Genomic DNA, 25140 nt, shown 5'->3' with positions numbered 1-25140 from the left:
ATGGGTTTTGTGTAGAGAACCATATTTTCCCATTCCCAGCCGTTGTATTATTGCAAATTACATGGTGCTCTAAGGTTTTAATTGTCCAATTGAATTTTTATACATACATTGCAGCATGGATCGCTTTGCCACCTTTTTTCAAAACGATTCCCCAGCCAGGCAAAATCAAATTTTGAACGGTTGCAAAATATCCTTCAGTAAGGTTTGCGACATTTTTTGAGTATTTCAGTCATTTAAAACTACTCTACAAGTAGTGTTTTAGGACACGCCGTTCGGACTCGGAGATAAGCTGTGGGTTCCATATCATTGAGCGTTGTCCCATTTGGGATGTTTGTGAAACAATTATTATGTTATATGGTACCGGAATCCACAAAGTTATTTCTTACAATAAGTGTATTTGTTCCATAAAGAAATTTTGGTATGCGGAAAGCTAATTCCCAGGGGTATGGTACCGGAATCCACAATGTTATTTCTTACAATAAGTGTATTTGTTTCATAAAGAAATTTTGGTATGCGGAAAGCTAATTCCCAGGGGTAAAGGTGTAGGGTATTATATGGTCGGCCCCGCCCGACTATAGCCTTGGCTTACTTGTTTTGGTATATATATGTATGGGTCTGCGACCATTATTTCGATGCGTTACAAACTTTTTGGCCAAAACCAACTTATAATACCCTCCCCACATAGTGGTGCAGGGTATAAAAATTTCCAAAAAAAATTAAAAAATTTGATGTATTACCGACTATTTTACTCGAAGCGGAGATATTAGCATATGACTATAACGTTGAATTTTCTCCACATAAGTTTTTTGTCCACTCCGACCCCTAAGTATTATCCGATCATCACCATTCTTCCCACCTTCAAACCTCAAAATTTCGTGATCAGATCAACCATCTGGGATCCCCACCAGCCCCCGAAATTTTGTGACGATCCGATTAAAATTGCGACCAGTAGCGTGATTACAAAGTTTAGATGGACAGACGGACGGACGCACATAGCCAGATCGATTCAGCTCGTCGAAACATTCAATTTGATACATATAAGTATGGGTCTACGACCACAGTTTCGATACGTTACAAACTTTTTGGTCAAAACCAACTTAAAAAAACCTCCCCACATAGTGGTGTAAGGTATAATTAAGCTTTAACCTCATCCTTCAAAATCCATTACAATATTTGCCATACGTATTAGTTTCGCGATATTTTGAATATAGTATTACGGAATTAGGGTTTAACTGAATCCCGTGTAGACGTTGTTTCATTTCCCGATACGATTTGTACCAAATAAAACGGGGCTTTGTTCTGGATTATGATTCTACAATGCTTTATTGACGTTATTCACTAGCACACATCTTATCTCTAGGAACTAGTAAGCACACAGCTTTACTCTATTTAGGTTACTTCTTTACTCTTTAGAGTACACTGACTTAGTTAGCGAATAGATTTACAACTTAACTCCCACCCGCTACACACCCGTATTAATAGCTGCTTCCGTATACCTAGACTGTTCCAGCATCCTTTATCTGGGAGGTTTTCCAATGTTCAAACGAGATCCAGATGCATATACACATATACTCGTATATAAACAGACGAATGAATGTAAACAATGCATCAATGCCCCAGCGGTAATAAATACGAGGGAGAAGCATAATTGAGTAGTCAAAATTAATGAGAGAGAGTACAAAAACAATCTAGCTAAGTAAAGAGTTTAAATTAAGAATAAGCAATAACTTAATGATTGCAGTAATAGTTGTGGTTGCAAAGCTGATGCGAATAAACTAAATTCTTAATAAAAATTTACATTACAATTCAAATTCTTAAATTAAGAGAAATTCATCTAAATTAACTTAAACCAATTAGCTACATTCGTAGCAATATTAACTAGGGTGGTTTTAAAAAATCGATGTTGGATTTTTTTAGGCGGCACGCCCTTAAAATGCTAAGTTTTTTTAGATTTATAGACTGCCAAAGTTTGAGCACAATTGGAATATGTTAAACGTGCCACTGAAGCCTCAAATTTTCCAAAGCCTCTATATATAGCTAATATTAAAATCCGAGCCGATTTTCACAATTTTTGTAGGATTCGTTTTTTACATTATTGTAGTTGATTTTTTTCTTGAATATTGAACGGTTTAGTATCTGTGGATATGGAATAGAGAAAACAGTATAAAAATGACATTTATTTTGCTATTATGTATGTTCCATAAAATTGTTTATTGAGATCTAAGGTACATTTTCGTAGTTGGTTGTTTGCTCCAATCTTGATCGGTTTGATATCTGTTAACCACAAACCGAGGAACATTTTTTAAAGAAATTTGATTTGGCGATTTCGACCTTACATATAAAATTTGATGGATTTTATGTGTTCACAATTTTTGTTCTTTAAGATAAGAGCTAAAATTTTCCATCTGAGAGTAAATCAAATTTTCAACGGTTTGGGAAATATGATCCTGACAAAATTATCCCTTTTGACATGAAAGCCACAAAATTTTGGTGGCTTAAAACCGCGAAAGTTGATGAGATAGAGAAAAACGGCGAGACACGTGTTTTCTCTTTTTTGGTATTCTATTATATTGCACTGTTATCTTATGATGCAAAAATAGACAAGGGCAACGAAACCATCTCCAAAACAACAATAAAACCAAATAAAAAAATTTTTGTCTGAAAAATTTTAAAATGTTTAAAATTTTTAATGTATATCTTGTAGCGTTCTTCCTGGAAGACACGTATCGCCTACTTAAGTCATATTTAAGCTATCACAATCTCCTTCAAAATTCATTATAAAATTTTGCGATATTTTGAATATATTTGCTTGCTCGTAAATAGTAAATTGTATTCACTACAAAAATATAAATCAAATGTTCCGACTTTAGCTTAAGAAGAACGTTGAACGCGAAACAAAATCTAACACAAAACTTCATTCTAGATAGAAGACGTCAAAAAAATGAAATATGTATTTACAATATGTGTCAAGAAAATATATACATCAAATTTGCCAACAAAACACCCAAATATTTATACCCTACACCACTATGTGGAAGGGGTATTATAAGTTTGTTTTGGTAAAAATTCATGTAACACCGCGAAATATTTGTCGGAGACCCCCAATGTGGTATACCAATCTTGATATCTCGGCGAGATAAAGCGATTTTGAGATGTGTGTCCCTCCGTCCGGGTGTCCGTCTGTCCATTATAAATTGTAATCAAACTCCAGGCCGCAATTATGGACCGATCGTCACGAAATTTGGTGTGGAGATCTGTTTCACATCAGAATAGATCGCTATTTTAAGTGGTGATGATCGTGAAATATTTAGCGGGTGAAATGGACCAAAAACATAATTTTTATCCGATTTTATAGCTGCTCTGTAGGTCGCAATAATAGTCCGATCGCCTCGAAATTTTAACTAAGGTGAGAGTATATGACAAAGAAGAAGCTTGCAACTTGAGATAGTGATCAGATAATATTTAGAGGGTTAAATGGACCACAACTTTTGTGTGAAAATTTTTATTATACAGCTTATATCTTTATTCTTGGAAGACATATTCCTGGTAAGTAAGCTTTACTTGGAAGACGATCACTTGACCTTTCCATTGATGTCAATTATGTTGATGTACGTGATCACATAACAGAGTTACAGCCTAATATATCCAGTTTTTTGTTTGCAGTATTATTATAAACATGCTAGAGGTCGCAATTATAGCTCAATAGTCACGAAATTTTGCACGAGGTTAGAGTTTAGGTCGAAGGAGACGCCTACAATTGTGGATGAAAGTCTGATATTATTTAGCGGGTTAAATGGACCATTACTTTTGTATTAAATATATACAAATTGTATTTTTGGTCTACATTTTAATTCCTGGATGGCATATACCGGCAAAATAGACTACATGTGGAAATATAACTACTGATCTTCCCCTTGATGCAAATAGCAATAAAGTGTCTGCTAGATAACGGGCCTACTGCCTAATATATAATGGGTTTTGTATAGAGAACCACAATTTCTTCCCATACTACAAATTGTCTCTATCATGAGAGAGAAATTTTCAGTTCAGTTGCCCAATGGAATTTTTTAAACAAATATTGCCCCTTAGGGTCGCTTCGCCACCTATTTTCTACCCTTAGCATTTAGGGCAAGTAATGGTTTTAGACCCCAAATATGTTTAGGCGAAATTTGTTTCAGACAATTTGGAGTCGATTTAGCCCTGGTGCGCACGATAACTCCCGAACGGATCTACCGATTCGAACCACATTTTACACTTCGTAATATTTTGTCAAACTTAGTTTAATTTCGAATGTGGGCTATATCGGTTCACTCCTACGGTCACCTCCGCCGCAAAAGTTCAAAATTTTTCTGAAAAATTGTGTGAAGGATAACTGTTGAAGTGAGCAATCGATTTTGTCCAAACTTTCAATATATTATAATTCCTTACAGATATAGATCCGGTAAGACTATATCGTTCCACACCTTCGAGTACCTCCCACACAAAAATCTGAAAAGTAAAATTTAAGAGACCCCTCGAATCTTTGGTTTGGCCTTGTGGACCCCTTTACGATGGTACAATTGCAATGACAAGAAACTAAGAAACCCTGAAAATCAAAGAAAAACTAAAATGGCAAATCCGCAAGATAGCCTCAAGGGGATTTTCTGATTGGTCCAAACTTTGCACATCCTATTATTTCATCCAATCATGTATCATGTTGGAATATGGGCTATATCGGTCCTGTCCTTCTAGTACATTCCACACGAAATTTGGGAAATTTGATGACCCGTCTCGGATCTATTTGAATTTTTGTGAAGAAGGTTCTTTTCACGGTCCCTATTGCAACGGTTCAATTTTTCCGGAGTAAGTCCATACTACCTGAGATTCCACGTATTTGAAGCAAACTCGTGATATGAAATCAATATATTTTTTATACGGCATAATTATTTGTTTGTTTATTTTATGGACAGAGGCCGTTAGCGCAGCTGATTTATACTATCTTACTTGGCGTGCAATTGAATGTGAATAATATTGGGATTTATAAATTTGTTTGCATGCAAATTCTAAGAATTTCTTTTCACTATTATTTATTTTTACATGTGTCTTCTTCTATATATATAAAATTGAAATTTGTTTGTCTGTTTGTTTATTTGTGCCTTATAGACTTGAAAACCGCTGAACAGATCTTGCTGAAATGTTTACGGTACATTGCTACATGGCCTGGAATGAAAATAGGCTATATCATTTTTTGAAATTTCGCGTTGATCTGGAGGTATAGCATCAAAACCGGAGGTACCTCCAAAAAATTTAGTTTTTGTATGCAAATATCTTTGAAATTATTACAGATACAATCTCCAAATTTTGTATGTGTGACGGAATTTGACGTAGAAATAAATTTACCAAATTATATTCAAATCGGTTCAGATTTGGATATAGCTCCCATACACATATATTTTCGGACGATTTCCTTATTTTATGCGCCAAACACGCTATATATGTCCAATTTAGCTGAAATTTATACTGTGTGATGGATATTGGCCTAGAAATATATGTGCCAATTTATATCGAAATCGGTTCAGATTTGGACATAGCTCCCATATATATTTTCGGCCGATTTCATGTATTTGAGGCACCAAACACGCTATATATGTCCAAATTCGCTGAAATTTGCAATGTGTTACAGAACTTGGCCTAGAAATATATGTGCCAATTTATATCGAAATCGGTTCAGATTTGGATATAGTTCCTATATATACTTTCTGTCGATTTCATGTATTTGAGGCACCAAACACGCTATATATGTCCAAATTCGCTGAAAATTGGAATGAGTTACAGAACTTGGTCTAGAACTAAATGTGCCAAATTATACCGAAATCGGTTCAGATTTGGATATAGCTCCCATATATATTTTCGGCCGATTTTCCGAATTTGATGCACCAAACACGCTATATATGTCCAAATTCGCTGAAATTTGGAATGTGTTACAGAACTTGGTCTAGAAATAAATGTGACAAATTATATCGAAATCGGTTCAGATTTGGATATAGCTCCCATATATATTTTCGGCCGATTTTCCGCATTTTATGCACCAAACACGCTATTTATATTCAATTTCAATGAAATTTGATGCACCAAACACGCTACATATGTCCAAATTCGCTGAAATTTGGAATGTGTTACAAAACTTGGTCTAGAAATAAATGTGACAAATTATATCGAAATCGGTTCAGATTTGGATATAGCTCCCATATATATTTTCGGCCGATTTTCCGCATTTTATGCACCAAACACGCTATGTATATTCAATTTCAATGAAATTTGGAATGAGTTACAGAACTTGGTCTAGAAATAAATGTGCCAAATTATATCGAAATCGGTTAAGATTTGGATATAGCTCCCATACACATATATTTTCGGCCGATTTTCCGAATTTGATGCACCAAACACGCTATATATGTGCAAATTCGCTGAAATTTGGAATGTGTTACAGAACTTGGTCTAGAAATAAATGTGACAAATTCGCTGAAATTTGGAATGTGTTACAGAACTTGGTCTAGAAATAAATGTGACAAATTATATCGAAATCGGTTCAGATTTGGATATAGCTCCCATATATATTTTCGGCCGATTTTCCGCATTTTATGCACCAAACACGCTATATATGTCCAATTTCGCTGAAATTTGGAATGTGTAACGGAATTTGGTCTAGACATAAATGTGCCGAATTATATTGAAACCGGTTCAGATTTGGATATAGCTCCAATATATATTTTCGGCCGATTTTCCACATTTTATGCACCAAACACGCTATATATGTCAAATTTCGCTGAAATTTAGAGGGTCTGACGGAATTTGTTCTAGAAATAAATGTGTTAAATTCTATCGTGATCGGTTCAGGTTTGGATATAGGTCTTATATATATTTTCGGCCGATTTCCTATTTTTTATGCACCAAGCACGTTTTATATGTCCAATTTCGCTGAAATTTGGAAGGTGTTACAGAACTTGGTCTAGAAATAAATGTGCCAAATTATATCGAAATCGGTTTAGATTTGGATGTAGCTCCTATATATATTTTCGGCCGATATCCTGTATTTTATGCACCAAACTCGCTATATATGTACAATTTCGCTGAAAATTGAAATGCGTAACGGGATTTGGTGTAGACATAAATGTGCTAAATTATATCGAAATCGGTTCAGATTTGAATATAACTTCCATATATATTTTCTGCTACAAGGCTACAGCTATTAAGCATCATATCTTTGAGAGACTTCTTAAGATGTATGTTTTATTATGATATATATCTAAATCATTAGGAATACTTATTGGCGGAAAGGCTTTCGGAAGAGTGTTACCTCCTGAAACATACAAAAATACCGTAGTAGCTCCATAACAACCCTGAATAGGTATATAACGCCTTCATGTCTCCTATATTTATTCGTTAAAATATTAAAAACGTTAATATAAGTATGGCATTCCATTATATTTTATCGTAGTCGGGGCAGCAAAGCGCACCGGGTTCAGCTAGTAAAATATATTTTTGACATCACAATATATAACCACAATAAACTATTTTCGAAATGTCCCGAAAATTACAAAACTGCTTGCATTATAAAGCATATGTGAGGTCCAAGTGCACAATTTTTGGACGATAGATCTTCAATAAACTCACAATTTTCTCAAATATCAAATATCAGAGATATGGAAAATCGCATTGTATATAAATTTATTTTATGTGTTCCAAAAAGAAACCTGATATTTAAAGACAAGGAGATGCTTATCAATGTGAATTTTCCAATTTTGGCATATTTTTTAGAAATGTATAATTTCTATAATTGTTCCACAAACATTCCAGCAGGGACAAGGGAGGCTTCTCTTATATCAATGGATTCATATAAGGTCATTGATATGTGACCTTGTTTCTATCGCCGAATCCGAAAGGCGTGTCCTAAGCTGCCACTTGTAGAGGAGTTTTTCATGGCTGAAATACTCAGGAAATATCGCCAACATTACTAAGGGGTATTTTGCAACCGTAGAATATTTGATGTGGCCAGGTCAGGGAATCGAAACCGGACATTCAGCGTGTAAGGCGGTTGCTCTTAGCTAATTCCTAGAGGTTGTGGTGTAGGCTATCACATGGTCGGCCCCGTCCAACTATAACCTTTGCTTACTTGTTTTTGAATAAATTTGTTTTGTTCTGTTTTCGGGTTGATGCATGAAAGTAACATGAAGCTTAGTTTAAGACGAAAGCCGTTAAAAGAAGAAATATTCTACACAAAATTTCACTATAAGTTCCAGAACAAACTGTATATCTAAGTAAAATACTTTGTTAAGAAAATTACGTTGCAAAATAAGATATTATAGGTAGAAATTATTTGTTAAACTTTTAGACTCTTAATTAAAATTTATTCCATACTGATTCAAAATCACCTAAAGTAACATCCATGATTTTGGCATGGTCCTAAATACTATAATGGTGGCAGCTACTCCTGCTCTGACAAAATTATTGTAATTATTTTTTGTGTTGTACAGGGTAATTCTTAAAATTCGTATGGTTCAGTGTGCGTATACTTTTTATTGATAAATGCTTCAACACTCATACGTAACCACAACTACCCAGCAATAACTCCCTTTACCAAATAATTTGCTTTTATAGTACTTTTTGTAGCCGTAACTACTTGCTACTACTACTACTAACACATTATAAATGCAGTCACGCCTATCGCACCAAATAAAGACTTGTTCTTTTTATTTTTCCCATCTACCGGAACTGAAGACACGAACTTTTGATTTATAGCTTCGTATTGTTTGCTCTCGGTTTTGTAGTCGTACACACACGCTCTTAGCCATCATACCCATTATTTAGAAATGAGTTAAATAAGTATGTTTTGCCTTAAAAATTTTAAAGATATAATTCATTACTTTTCAGCCAGTAATACAGAAGGTAGATTGGTTACATTACTTTGTAATGTGCAAATTCGGTTTCCAAATGTTTGCTGGATAATAACGCTAAACTATTGAGCTTTTTCCAATATTTATAAAAATAATCAAAGAAAAATATATTAAAAAATCGTTTCCGTTGTATAATGTAAAAATTATTCGGTACAGGAGAATCTAAGATCGCTTTTACTTGTTTTCCCCACTACACAGCTACAAAATGTTTCAAGTAATCATAATTGTTTATTGTCTTATTTGGTATCCATCATTTTATTTTGCAATTTATTTTAATAATAAAAATTGACAGTGACAGTGATTGTTATTCTGCAGTAAGAAAAAAACAGAAAAATAACTTTTAGTTTTAAAATATTCAAATAAGACCCATTGGTACTAGTTATGCAAAGCGCCACTATGAATTTACTAACTCCCATCTATCTGCCCATCGATCATTGGGGCATTGGTAACTAACTATCTATTCATTTCCATAGAGAAACAACAAAGTCTATGATAAGCATGATTTTGTTTTTTATCCTTCTTCGGTGTTTCTGTCTGTCTTTCTAACATTGGCTTTCATGCCTGCCTACTGTATGTCTGTCTGTCTATCCATCAGCCAGTCAATAGGAAAACAACAACAAAATAATCGAACCTTTTAGTATTCAGGACATTGTCAAATAAGGCATTGTTATTGCTCCTGAAGAGAATCATTATGGCAGGAAGGCTAACTGAGGCTAGCAGCTAGTCTCCGCAAAATGCAATCGAAAATTCACACACACACAAAGGAACTGATTTGTTTGTCTTTGTTGTTTGTAGCCAGTGCTGAGACTGCTGCCGTTGTTTTGCATAATAATTGTCAAGTTGGATATTTATATGAAACTACTGTATTTTCAAAAAAAAAAAAAAAAAAAAAACGAACAAACAGACAACGTTTCATTGATTCATTCCCATTCTCCCCTGTTCTCCGTTAAGCATTCTTTCATGATGACTACGCTAGTAAAAATTCCTTTTCAGTCATGCCTTTGCTGCTTGGCTATCTTGGTATATTCATTGTCTGGGGTCAATAGCAACACTGAGCGTCAATTTAATAAGAGCCTTTGAAACTAATATGTTTAACCCATATACGTAACAAAAACATTTTTTGGTCCGTTTATCTTCTTAGTTTTTATGTTGAACAAATTTTGGATTAGGGAAGTTATACGGCTCCACTACTTTACAATGTATGTTAAATATATACCCCAAAGGGAAAAAGGGCACTTCTCCCGTATCACAAAGTGCAGAGAATTTTGTATGTTACAGACAACAATCAAAGAGTAGTGCGGCGAAACACAACTCTCAGTCTCCGATTTCACAAAGGCATTCATATTAACTCAATGATATTGATATCAGAGAAGTCTCCCTTGCTCCTTTATGGATTTTTAGGAGAACGTGTGTATTAGACCGGGGCGATTTGAAACCCCTAACGGCGCGTCGCGTTTCTGATTCCTGGGATCTACGGTGAAAACCTAGCCTTCCAGTTTTGACTTGAAGTTTTTTATCTACGTTTTATGGATATATTGAGATATAACAGCTAAACCAACACTCAGGCAAAAATTGTAACTACGAAAATAATTAATAATTCTCTAGTACATCGCAAAAGCATTTGAACGCTCAATCAGACAGTTTTGGAATTGAGACAGTGAAAATTTGCGGAAAATGTCGGTATACAAGTAAAAAAGTATCAGTCGGTTTTGCTAACAGAGATGTACCCACAGCCTATGTGAATTGAAACTTTCATCTACGGACCCATGGAATGTATTTACTGAAGTTCAAAAGTGCTGTGGAGGAGGTACTTGGAGGAATGGACTGACATTGCCCATAACTTCCATTATGGCACTTATTTTGGGAGTCATATCTTTTCTTGATAAACTTTTGGACAAGTATGCGAGGTAGCATGGACTTGCCCACGAAAAACATTATATCGCTGAAAATAGGACCACACGGAATAGCATCGATATACATTTCCAAAGGATCTTCGAACGGACCCTAAACTGTACTTAGACACAAATGTTGAACTTTTGTGGGGGAAGTTCGCTCAGGAGAGTACAAATATTAGGAGATCTAAAGTTTGGACCAAATTGGTTGCTCCGTTCAAGATATATCGGGCACACCATTTTAGTGAAATTTTTTAACTATTGGGGGGAAGTACCGGAAGTTGTGGACCGGTATTGCCCATCTCCGAACTTAAACTAAGTTTGGACAAAATATTACGAAGGCCAAATTTTGGACCAAATCGGTTGATCAGTTCGAGAGGTTTTCACACCTTTCGGGCTGTTTTCTCAAGAAGTATATACTTGCCACTGGGAGATACCCAAAGGAGTGGACAAATACAGTTCATATGATCATATGAATCAAATGCAGTTCATATGACCAAATCGGAAACTACCTTCATGAGTTATCGTGGGGTTTTTGCAACTTTCATGCTATTTTCTCGGGAAGTATGGACTTTCCCTGGTGAAACTTGTACCGTCGTATGGGGGGCAGTGAATACAGGTAGTTACAACAAAAACCAAAGTGATTCTAGAGCATGTCCTACTGAACTTTTCTGAAATTGTGTGTGTGAGGTACCCGAGGGAGTGGACCGATTGAATCCATTTTGGAACCTTATCTAAATCTGGTAGAAATTTCACGGTGTGCAAAGTATGAACCAAATGGGTTAATTCCTTCAAGATTTATCATGCGCATAAATTTTACGCACATTTTCGAACTTTTGTGGGAGCGGTACCGGAAGGAGTCGACCGATATAACCCATCTTCGAACTGAAACTAAGTTTGGACCAGATATGACGAAGGCCACATTTTGGACTAAATCCGTTGATTAGTTCGAGAGTTTTCGTGCTCTTGTCTGAAACGGATTTCGTCCAAATATACTTGGTGTCTAAAACCATTATTTCGATGAGGCACATTTTGCCCGTATGAAATCCATCCTGTTGGAGTTCATGGAAAACAAAATATCGTTGGTTCGTTTGGACCATTTCGTGTTTTTATTTTGTAACGGTAATTGTAGTGAAAAACGGGATTTCTAAGACTTTTAAATTTAAACGGGCACAACTTACTTTTTCGCAACGGATTTCTATTGACCCTTTTGCCTTCTAAAGGGGTAAATAATATCTTTCGAACAAGCTATTATCTTTTTAAATCGGTTAACAAGTGGCTAAGTTATAGTGGTTGACGCGTGGAAAAAACGCACAGGAAACGGGAAAACGCTTTTCCTCATGCTCTAGGCCGCTGATAATATACCAAACAGTATAATTATTTATTTTCACTAACAAATTAAATTAGCTTTCGAAAATGGGAAAAATAATGAAATCGGTTGACAAATAGATGAGTTATGAAATTTTTTGTGTTTCTACCTTTTGAAAGTAGCTATAATTCGAGATTTAGGGTTCACTTGGAAGAAACTTCTCCACCAAAAATTATGGACATAGGACCACGTTTTGGTATAGCTCCTATATAATGGTTAAGATTTCAGGTATTTTGACGTTTTTGGAACAGTATAATTTTTTGTGGAGGTTTTTCTTGATCATGGAGAACCCTAAGTGCCAAATTATAGCTAATTCGGTCTGAAAACGTTGCTAAAACCGTCAAAATATATCAAATATATCCAAAAATATTTTTTGTTTAATTTTTATTTTGAAAATTTTGAGAAATTCAGTTAGTTTTTTGTGCGTTTTTCACACTTCAACCACTATAACTTAACCATTTGTTAACCGATTTAAAAAAATAATAGCTTGTTCGTAAGATATATTTACCCCTTTAAAAAGAAAAAGAACCAATAGAAATAATAAAACAAAACAAGTAAAAAGTATCAGTCGGCTTGGCCGACAGAGGTATACCCTCAGCCTCGGACCTAAAGAAAAGAAGTAACACACACTACTACGACGTCTATATAATACCATGTACAGCGTTTGGAACAAATCGGTTTCTCCCTTCGAGGTTTATCTTACGTACTACACAGTTCAGCCGACAGGCTTTTTTGGGCCATTATCTCAAGAAGTAAGGACTTGTCCCTGAACAGATCTAGTTCCTTCAAAACAACGCCACTGTTCCTTTGAAAACTAAATTAATAACACCTAAAACAAGCCCTGATTTAACTCGGATATAAAAATACAAATAGCAGATATGGATAGATCATATTTTAGGTGGAAACGCTATAGAACGCCAAAACTTCACGATGAGTTTTGCCTTGCGCGTAGAACGGTCAATAGTAGCATTAAATCTGCTAAAACCGAATACTACCACTCTCAATGTAGTTCTGCACTTGACTCTAAGAGTAAGTGGAATATTGTTACGAAATTAGGGTTTGAACTTAATCCCATGTAGACGTTGTTTTATTCCCCGAAATAAAACAGGGTTCGTTTCAGATTACGATTCTACAAAGCTTTATTGACTTTACTTTAGTTATTTAAACAAGACTTTATTCAATTGCTTTTCACTTTACTTCTTTACTTACACTTTGGGCTTAAGATCGCGTTCAATTCAAAACTAATCTCCCAGCTTTTCCTTTCCCGTATTTATATGTGCCCGCTGCTACATAGACTGTTCTAGTCTCCTTGATCTAGGAGCTTCTACAATGTTCAGGCGAACTGCTATCCAATTGGCAAATACACACATGTACGCACATACAAACAGACCGGTGAGTGTTTACAACTAGTAATGGGGTTGTTCAAGTAAATAAGGGAGAGGAGAAGTGGTTACAATGCAGAAGCATAATCGAATAGTCAAAGTAAATAGAAAGAATGAGTACAACAACAATAGATAAGTAAACAGTGTAAATCAAGACTAAGCGATAATTTCCTAATTGCAATGAACTTCATACAGTTGTTGTTGTAAAAATAAATAAATAAATAAGAGAGAACTGATTGGATTGGAATTCTTGTAGAGTAATTATTGCTTAATAAAATTAACGTTACAATTCAAATTCTTAAATTGACAGAAATTCGGCTAAATTAACTTAAATCTATTAGTTATTTTTGTAACAATATAATTAATGGAAAAACAAAGACTATTGGATCTTGTATAGACGATGTATACATCTGATGATGCGTAACGTATCAAGAAGTTTTGAGCTGTTGCTCGAGTGAAAATCTAACGCCATAGGTCCTAATAGAATTGATCCTAAGTTTATTCGGATCCTACTCCCACGTTTATTTCCTCATTTCACTCACCTTTTCAATACCATTTTATGCACCAGCGTCTTTCCCACCATTTGGAAACATGCAAAGATCATACCAGTACCAAAATGTATTTCCGCGTTTGACCCATTGCAATTCTACCCTATCTCTATAAAGTCTTCAAAAAAAGAATTCATAAACAGATGTCGGAATTCTTTCAACGCGAATCTTTACTGACAAAAGTGCAATCAGGTTTTCGCTCTGGTCACAGTTGCATAACAGCACTAATTGATGTTTCCGAATCAATAAGGAGTGATATCGATGATAACAAGGCATGCTTTCTGGTTCTGCTAGACCACTCTAAAGTGTTCGACACTGTTGACCATCGCAACCTCTGTCTTCAACTGTGAAACTTTTTCAACTTTTCTAGATCCTCCATAAATCATATTGAGACCTATTTATCTGATCGAACACAATCAATATACAACGGAAATACAAAATCAATGCCTCTGGCCAAGTGTCGATTATTGGGTCACTCTTATTTTCTTTATATGCCAATGACTTTCCCCTACAACTAGTGCACAGTAGAATACAAACATATGTACGCTGATGATGTTCAGATTTACATGAGCTGTTCTGTCGATTATATCAGTCGACGACCTCAATAGAGTCGGCAAGTAGGCTAACGCAAACGGTCTTTCATTAAATCCTAAGAAATCAATCAATGCTTAGTTATTTACAAAAGGATAAATTTTACTGTAGAAAACATTGAAATTTCACTAAATCGAGAAAATATCGAAATTGTTCAGAGTGCAAAAATCTCGGCATTATATTCAACTCCTCTCTAAGCTGGGTAAACCATATTAATCAAGCGGTGCGCAAAACCTATGCTAAATTACGTGCTTTATGGCTTACTCAGTCTTTTACATCAATTAATATTAGATGCCTATTGGCCAAAACATACTTAGTTCCAGGATTAACTTACGGCTGCGAGTGTTTGGCAAACTGTGATTCTCTGAGTAGACGTACACTAAACGTCGCTCTCAATAGTATCATTCGCTATGTTTATACCTTGCGTAGAAGTTAGTATATATCGCAATATAGTAACGCTCTTTATGGCATCAGTTTAAACTCTCGTCTACATATAAAAACCTTAATATTTCTACAGAAAGTTATATATAAAAAACACATAAACATATTTTGAACAGCTAAAATTCGCTAGGAAAAAAGTTATACCCTTAAGACGGCAAAAACTGGTATCAGATTGGCATTTATAAGTACTTTGCGTCACTGGAATGCTCTTCCTCATGAATTGTAAAGCATCAGTAACTAACATACGTTTAAATATAAAATTACTAACTAATTACAGAATTTGTAAGCGATTTCATGAGGGTCTGATCTTTCCTCTTCTTTATTACATGTATTTATATAATTTTTAAACATTGTTTTCACAAATTATTATACTGTATTGTATTGAATTCAAATATTGTTTTATACTTCATTTGTTTTATAATTCAATTGTTGAACATACATGTACCTATGTAACACTTTAATTTTAAGATGGATGTGTTTTATTCACTATATAATCCTGCACTCTAACTTATAAGATTTCAATCTTGTTGTATATGAATCAAATCAAAAATAAATAAAGTGTGGACCAAATCGGTTACTCGTTTCAAGAGTTATCGTGTTCACAATTTTTCCGAGCATTTTAGAACTTTTGTGGGAGACGTATCTGAAGGAGTGGACCGATATGGCTCATCTCCGCACTTAAGGGGTTACCTCTACTTGTCACTTTCAAAAAATCCAAAAAAAAACTATCGCAGCAAAATTGGCTAAGATGTGAGCATATGGAAGGAACAATTTATTGTGATTTGTATGTAGCATAGAAACTTTAAACGCGTGTTTCTCGAAATGGTATTATTAAAGTCTGTGCCAACGATAGCTTGAAAACGAATTGACCGATCTTTATATGGTTTGGTGACGTTTTTAAATACACAAAAATATTGTCTTTAAGCGAGACAGACTTTTTTAAAAATATTTTTGTATGATTTTTTCACCAAAACGGGCAATGTTTTTCGTTAAATCCAAATTTTGATTTTGACAGCTCACAATTTTAAAAAAAAAAGATCTATCAAAATTCTGTTTTGCTTAAAGACAAGATTAAAAAAGAAGTTTTTTGGTCTGTACAACTAGGGATAACACCTTAAACTAAATTTGGATAAAATATTATTAACGCCAAATTTTGGACCAAATCGGTTGATCCGTTCAAGAGTTATCGTGCGCCACAGCCAGCCAGAGAGACAGAAGCACAGACGGACGGACATGGCAAAATTGACTCCCAATTTTCTGAAACACATTTCGTCCAAAAATATGAAGTAAGTAAACTAAAGGAACCAACGTATTGTCGGTGTCCATGAACCCCAACACGATAGAATTTTTGCATCAGAACGCTTGAATATTTGTCTTGTAAACTTTTGTAGCACAGTGTTATTTATCGACATTTTCGTTTATCATTTATCGACATTGCACTGTCTCAAAGCCAAAACTGCCAGAAGGAGAGTTCCATTGTTTTTGTGATGTACTTGTCTTGCCCACAATTTTTCACTTAGTGTTGGATCGAAAATCTCAGTGGTTTAGCTGGTATATGCCAAAATGTCCAAAAATCGTGGATAAAATCCCATGATTTTCACCGTAGACATATGCCTTAGTAGACTTTTTTGCTCAGTACAATCCCAGGAAGGTTTTTTTCCTTCCATAAAAATTACCCCGGCCTAATGTTTGCATATATATGCGATAGTCATTGAACAATCAGTGGGTCCATAATACTTCTCCTATCAAAATTTCACACACCATAAGAACTTTGCCTCCTTTTTATTTTCGGTGTCGTTTTTTATACTACGACCAAGAAGGAGATAGTGTCGATGCCTTGGTATATGTTGAGTAGCAAAGGACACTGCAGAAAATTGTATGCTGGCTGAACACTTTTGATATCTATTTTCAATCATGGAATATTTTTTCTTTTATTTTTTGTCCACATTTTCATGGAAATTTTCTTCTTTGTTTTATTTGTATGCAAAGAGAGTACATATTTTCGTAGATGATGATGATGATGATTTTCCGTTTTTTATTTGTTACATTTGTTTTTGTGTGTTCGGTCATATTCCAATTTTTTGTTGCCGGCGTTGCTGTTTGTTTGCTCGAGAGAAAAAAATAAAAATTTCAATTTAGTATTTCTTGTCCAAGCAAATGAAAGTCCAAAATGATACAAAGAAATGTGTTTCATTTAAAGGTCAACAGATGTCAGGGGTAAACAATAAGAATTGACCGACCGGCCGGCCGAATGCAAAGCATGAAAAGACAATGAACGAACGGTTGTTGTGATGAAAATTGTGGATATGACAAGAATAAATTAAAAATGATATTTTTTTCGGAGGAAAAACAAAAAAATGAAAATGCAAACAAAAACCCAAGTGAGGGTATCGCAATCATTATTGACAGTAAGATATACGAGAGGGACGGAAATGTATGAAATCAGCATGATGTTTTTGGGTAAATAGACATATCTTTTCCAGTCTATTAAAATGGCATCAAATGCGAAAATTGCCGGTACGTTTTCAACAAGAAATTTGCATAGACTTGAAATGGTTTATAAAGAAATATTTGCTGCCAAAATGAAATAAATTTTATTTATTTTCAGTATCTTCTTTAATTTCTGGGGACTGAAGTATATTTAATTTCTATTGCTCCCAATATATCCACATCCACAGATAAAATTTTATCATTAATATTAATATTGCAAAGTAATGGCCACACTTACCATAAACATTAAGACGTGCCGAATGCTCCACACTTCCCATTGTATTGGTGGCTTTGCACTTGTAAAGTCCACCATCATCCGGTCGTACATGTGAAATATTCAAATGGCTTATCACATCGCCAGACATATCGACAAATTGCCCAATTGCAAAGCGATGGTGCAGAGAAACATCCATAATGGGCTGCGAATCCAATAGCCAAGAAAACTGCACAGAAAGGAAGGAGTGGGAAAAGAAAATGTAACATATATGAGATTATTAAATATAAATGTTTAATTCTTTGGAAATTTAATTTTATTATTTTCAAACGATTTAATGTATGATCGCTTATATCCGAACAAAGGACAGGCAAATAAAAAAAGAACAAAGACTTCTGAAATAATTTAGTATAAATGTAAAAATTTATTTAATGTATGATCGCTTATATGGGCAAATAAAGAAGATGGACAAATAAAAGAAAATGAAGAAGAAGACTTCTGAAATAAATTAGTTTAAATTTCAACGCAATTAAATTTCTATCCCTTCTTACTACTCTTGACAAATACATAATTTTTATGAAAAATAAAAAAGTGAAACTCCCAACAAAAATCTCTCTACATCTCCTTCTTCTGTCCATTTTAACTTACTTGTGGTGGCGGTGAACCGCTAGCTGAACACTTAAGCGATATTAATGGTCCAGGTCTTACGTTCTGTTCAATGAACGTATAAATCAATTCTGGCACTGTATCTATAAAAATAACACACACACACAAAAAGAAAGACACACACACATACATATACGTATATATAAGTAACACATTTCCTGCAGTAAGTGTATAAAAGCAGTTAAAGAAATAAACCAGACGGAAGTATTCCATTAAACACTTACCACCCAATTTTAACTCAGCCATCGCCTGGGCACTCGATTTTTGATTTTCAACCAGACACTGATAGACGCCACGGTCTCGACGACCCACATTCGTAATCATTAAAGAATTTTTGGCCAAAAAACGTAAGCTGCAGAAAAAGAAATGAAAGAAAAGTAAACAATTTTAAGGGAATGTGTTGATTTAATGGTATGTAGGAACGTGAAGAGATATTATAAGGGGAAATGAAATAAATTAATTTATTCAATATTTTATGAATTTATAGAAATTTTGGCAGGTCAAATATGATAAAAATGCATTTTGAATTTTAAGTTTTAAATCAAGTAAGAACTTACTTAGTTGGCCCATTACAGAACATTTGTTCCATAGACCGAACTAAGAAAAGATCTCCATTCCTCTCTGTTTTTCACTTGACTTTTTGGAATACCGCGCCTTTTCATTTCTTCATCCACTTGTATGCTCCATCGAAGCTTAGGCCTGCCGATTCTGCGTGCACCGCCATGTGGCATGTATTCATACGCCTTTTTAGCGGGTTCATCATCGCTCATTCTCATGATATGGCCTAGCCAACGAAATCGTTGCATCTCGATACGTTTAACTATATGCATGTCTTTGTATAGCTTATATAGCTCGTGGTTCATACGACGTCGATATTCACCGTCAACGCAAATCGGCCCGTAGATCTTTCGAAGAATTTTCCTCTCAAACACACCAAGCACTGCCTTATCTGCTTGCGCAAGTACCCATGCTTCGGAGCCATACATTAGCACGGGTAGTATCAGCGTTTTGTATAGTGTTATTTTTGTTTGACGAGATGTGGCTTTGTTTTTAAATTGCTTACTTAGACCATAGTAGCATCTGTTGGCCAATACAATTCTTCTTCTTATTTCACAACTGATGTTGTTTGTTGTGTTTATGGCAGTGCCGAGGTAGACGAAGTCTTTAACTACCTCAAAATTGTAGGTTCCAACTTCCACAGTTGGTCCGAGCTCTATGGACGCTTTGTGCGTCGACACCATCAATTTGGTCTTTTCGCCGTTTACCGCCAGACCCACTTTCGCAGATTCTCCTTCGACCTTCCTAAAGGTATCAGTTACTATGTCATCAGCATAAGCATGTGACTATTGGTGTAAATTGTGCCATTTCTTTTGACATTTGCATCTCGTATTACCTTTTCCAGCAAAATGTTGAATAGGTCACACGAAAGGCTGTCTCCTTGTCTGAAACCTCTTTTGGTACAAAATTCTTCGGAGAGGTTCTTTCCAATTTTAACTGAGGACCTAGTATCAGTTAAAGTCATCTTACAAAGACATTGCGTGGAATACCTTTGATCGGAGGGGACTGTCGAATGCCGCTTTATAATCGACAAAAAGGTGAAATGTGTCAATCTGCATCTCTTGGGTCTTCTCTAGGATTTGCCGCAGGGTAAATATCTGGTCAATGGTGGACTTGCCAGGTCTAAAGCCACATTGGTATGGTCCAATTATTTCGTTGACCATTGGCTTTAGTCGTTCGCACAATATCCCTGACACTATCTAAAAGGCAATAGGGAGTAGATTTATGCCCCTATAGTTGGACCATACAGTCTTATCTCCTTTCTTGTGGACGGGACATAGGATGCTCAGGTTCCAATCGTCGGGTACGCGTTCTTCCTACCAGATGGTGCTAACTAGCTGATGCATACACCTTATCAGCGCGTCGCCTCCGGTTTTAAACAGCTCGGCTGGTAAGCAATCGACTCCTGCTGCTTTGTTATTCTTCAGCCGGTTGATTGCTGTTTTTACCTCATCTTGGCCGGGCGGTATACATTCTATACCATCTTCTGGGATTGGATCTGTGGTATCATCGTCTTCGCTACTATTGGATACCAGCAGATTGGAGAAATGTTCCTTCCATATCCTGAGCACGCTATCTGTATCTGTTACCAGATTACCTTGCTGGTCTCTACAGGAGGATGTGTCTGTACCAAAGCCATCTGTTTGATGTTTCACTCTTTGGTAGAATTTTCGGACTTCATTCTGGCTCCTGTACATCTCGATTTTTTCACACTCCCGCTTTTCCATTTCTCTCTTTTTCTTGCGGAAAACACGTTTCTCTTCTCTCCTTTTCTCCCGATATCTCTCTCGTGCGCTACGCGTTGCTACTGATTGTAAAGTAGCTCTATATGCTGCATTTTTCTCTTCGGTAGCAACACGACACTCCTGGTCATACCATGAATTCCTTTGTGGAGGTCTCTGGAATCCAAGTATGGATTTTGCGGCTGTTTGCATGGAGTGGGCAATATGTTGCCATTGTGTTGGTATGTTATCGGGACAAGGAGTGCTCGCGTTAAGCAATTGGGCTAGTAGAGTGGAATATGCTGTGGCTATCTGTTGTGTTTGCAGCCTATCGATGTCCAACTTCCGCGTTGTGTCTGTTCGTGCTTTATTTGCAACGTTTAGACGGGTACGTACCTTTGCTGCAACAAGGTAGTGGTCCGAATCAATGTTTGCGCCTCGGAACGATCGTACATCCAACACGCTGGATGAATGTCTTCCATCTATTACAACATGATCAATTTGATTACTTGTTCTTTGATCTGGAGACAGCCAGGTGCCCTTATGAATATCGAGATGATTAAATCTGGTACTGCTAACTACCATGTTTTTTCCAGCTGTGGAGACTGAATTTCCCGACTGTTGGGCCAAAGATATTCTCCTTTTCAATTTTGGCATTAAAATCGCCTAGAATGATTTTAATGTCATGGGCAGTTCCCCAGGTGACACCACGGGGAGGTCAGTGTCCACTTGAGATGAAAGAGGGACCAAGATAAATCCTGGGCTTTGCCATGTTAAAGCCGGTCAAGACCGTTGCTTGGTATCATTCATCCCCTACGTCACCCAAGTTTTAAATCATTAGTGACGAAAAAACAACACAACAAAAACACCAATATATGGAAGGTATAATTAAATTTGTCAGTCGTCGTATACATTTTATTGGTCAGCATTAATTTCTAAGTCGACATAACTATGTTTGTCTTTCCGTTCGTCTGTCTGTCGAAATCAATATACAGCTAGAAATGTTTAAGCTAGAGTTTTATTATTTGGTAGCCCCCATAGAAGTGTACTTCAAGATTTTCGGTATTTTGAATATCGCACCGAAATGGCTGAAATTCGAAATTTGGTCGTTGGGGGTATTAAACTTTCCACCAGAAACTTGTCGATATAGGTTCACGTCATATTATAACCTTGTCTTAATATAACCTCGTTCACGTCTTAATATAACGGTCCTTCCCGATTTTGTAAGTTTTAGCGTCATTATTAAAAAAATTGATGACATTTGGTATTTTGTCTTCGATGGGGGTACAAAAATTCCAGAAGATAATTATCAGTATAGGTCCAATTTTGTATATAGCCAACGTAGAAGGATACCTTCCGATTTTTGGTATTTTTAAGTTTAAAGCCTCAATATCCAACCAAAATTGCTGAAATGGGGTAATCGAAATGAATGAAATTTAGCATTTTGTCTTGGTTGGGGTTATACAACTTTCCACTTGAAATTTGCCGATATGGATAGACGTCTTCATATAACCCCCATAGAACGGTACCTCCCGATTTTCAGTATTTAAAAGGTTTCAGCGTCATTTTCCAAGCAAAATGGATGGAACTTGGTATTTAGTCTTCGATGAGGGTATAAAACATCCAAGAAGAGAATTGTCATTGTCCCCCATAGAAGTATACCTCCCGATTTTCGGTATTTCGATGGTTGTGGCCTCAATATCCATCAGAAATGACTGACTTTTGGTATTTAGTTGGAGTTACAAAACTTTTTTTCAGAAACTTCTCGGTACACGACGGCATATCGATTTTCAATATTTTTTTAATTTAATCCACATTTTACAACTAAAATCAGTGAAATTTTGTATTAAGTCTTTGTTGATGATATAAAACTTTCCACCAGAAATTTGTCGTTATAGTCCCATTTCGTTACACAGCCTCACTAGCACGATACCTCGATTTTCGGTATTTTGAATATTTTAACCACATTTTTTAACCAGAATAACTAGGGTACAAAACATTAAAATCGGTAAAAACATCCCTTGCAGACATTATAAGTCCACGTTTTTGGTATAGTCCGCATATAAGCGTATCACCCGATATGTATTTTTCTCTTCCATTAATATTGGGTGCCACCGAGGTGCAAATCCGTTTTAGAAAATTTGGAGTTGATTTAGCCATGGCCGTCGGTCTGGCTGGAGCGCACGACAACTCTCGAACGGTTCAACCTATTCGGTCCAAAATTTTGTCCAAACATAGTTTCAGTTTATAGATGGGTAATACCGGTCCACAACTTCCAATATTTCAAAATTTCTCTAAAATGGTACGCATGATATCTCTTAAACGGGGTAACCAATTTGGTCCAAACTTTGGATCTCCTAATATCTACTCAAAAGTTTTACTTCTAAAATGGTCCATATCGGTCCCCCCCCTTGGGGTACCTCCCCCACAAAAGTTCAACATTTGTGTCTAAGTGCAGTTCAGGGTCTGTTCGAAAATCTTTTGGAAATGTGGACCACCGATACTGTCCTTTGTGGTCATGTTTACAGCGATATTATGTTTTCCGTGGACAAGTCCATGCTTCCTGGCATACTGGTACAAAAGTTATACGATGGCCCAGTGAAATGACTAGTGGGCGCGATATCTATCGAACACATACGACTCCCAAAATAAGATCCACTACCATAATGGACTATGTCGGTCCGTTCCTTCAAGTACTTCATCCGCAACACTTTTGAACTTTAATCCTAATCCCCTTTTTGCCGTCAAGCTTAAGTCTACAAAAGGGGCCACAAAATTCTGACCTCCCACAGATGCATTCGATCTTTCCGTAGATGATACTTTTGATACTGATACTTTTTAACTTGTTTTTTTTTCATCTATGAACATTGTCGTTTCACAATCGGCAGAATCTTCCCAGATGTAAGCACCTTTCATTTAAAGTTAGGTCAGGCGCACCGTGTGCTCAGTGTAGCATCCTAGTAATTGGAGTCCAAAGTTGAAAGTTGCATGCGTAAATTTTCTTAGAAACTCTATTTTTAAAAGGAATGGCACAATTCACCAATAAGGACATGTTACTTGCTTATACTGACGGCATTGACATTATGAATAGATCAGTGAAAGAAGTAACTGATTCCTTTAAAGTCAAAAGAGAATCTGAAAAAGTGGGTCTGACAGTAAACACCGACTAGACCAAGTAGAAAGTATCGACGCGAAATGAATTCACAGAACACAGACTAACTGTGAAAATTGTTACCAATAAAACTTGAGGTACGTACTTAAAGACTTCGCCTACCTCGACACCGCCATAAACAAGCCATATCTCGGTAATCAAAAATAACACTTTACAAACCACTGACACTACCCGTGCTAATTTATGGTTGCGAAGTCTGAGTACTAGTGCACGCAGGTGTGTTTGAGAGAAAAAATCTTTGAAAGATCTACGGGTCAATATGCATTGACGGTTAATATCGACGTTGTATGAACCACGAACTGTATCGGCTATACAACGGCATCAGTATAGTTAAACGTATCGATATACAACGATTGCGTTGGCTAGGCGACGCTAGAAGAATGCGCCATGATCAACCCGCTAAAAATGGTTCGAAATCAAAAACACGATATTCCAAACTGGAAAAGTAAAGCAAACTATAGAGAAGAATGGAAATATTTTCTTAGTTCGACATATGGAACAAATGTTTTGTGGAGGTGAAAGTTGAACAGTGTTTTCGAGCAATTCTTAAACTACACTAACGTTAATGTTTACAACTTTTGTCAGGGAAATGCTATAAGAAGGTTTCCCATAAAGACCTTATTGGAACTTTATGCAAGTTTGGGAGAAATTTGACGATTTGAAAAGTTTCCGCCAAATCGGAGACTGAATTCTGGGTTTTTTAACGGCTGGCACAGTATTCTAATAATTTTTGGGCTATGATAATAGGAAGTATGGACTTATGGCCTGTTTCTCTAAGACGATTCGCGTTCAAATTCGTTTGAAGTACTAACAAACATCTGTTTTCTGAAGAATATTTGATTCATTTTTGTTTTCAATCAAACAAAATTTTCTACAATAACAGGTGTTTGTTAGAGAAACAGGCCATTAGAAATGAACAAATAAAAAAGCATCAGTCGGCTTTGCCGACAGAGATATACCCTCAGCCTGTGTGAATTGAAAATTTCATATATGGATAGGTCGAATATCGGCTACAAAACCAAAATAGTTTTCCCAAAGATTATGAAACCAGTGGGGTTTCAGATCCGACAAAAAATGGATTTGGATTAAAGCTCAAAGGTGTTGCGGAGAAATTGTCTGTGTCACCAATCATTTCGTTTTGTCACCGTATAATTTAGAGATTT

General features: G+C 35.9%; 1 protein-coding gene across 3 annotated transcripts in view; it reads right to left on the bottom strand.

Moving 5' to 3' along the window:
- The window catches only part of Dscam3 (Down syndrome cell adhesion molecule 3), a 457425-nt gene that overhangs the window by 170558 nt on the left and 261727 nt on the right, over positions 1-25140 (bottom strand). For all 3 annotated transcript variants that reach the window (XM_073960642.1, XM_073960641.1, XM_073960643.1), the window contains exons 10-12: positions 18751-18878; positions 18509-18609; positions 17885-18089 (exon numbers count right to left, since the gene is read on the bottom strand). In XM_073960642.1, coding sequence (XP_073816743.1) covers positions 17885-18089; positions 18509-18609; positions 18751-18878 — 434 coding nt within the window. The remainder of the gene's footprint in view (positions 1-17884; positions 18090-18508; positions 18610-18750; positions 18879-25140) is intronic.

Source organism: Musca autumnalis, unplaced genomic scaffold, assembly GCF_047663935.1.
Source record: "Musca autumnalis isolate F117 unplaced genomic scaffold, ASM4766393v1 scaffold_1, whole genome shotgun sequence".
NCBI classification, from domain to species: Eukaryota; Metazoa; Arthropoda; class Insecta; order Diptera; family Muscidae; genus Musca; species Musca autumnalis.
The sequence above is the reverse complement of the archived record's forward strand: the minus strand, read 5'-3'. Positions and strand labels throughout refer to the sequence as shown.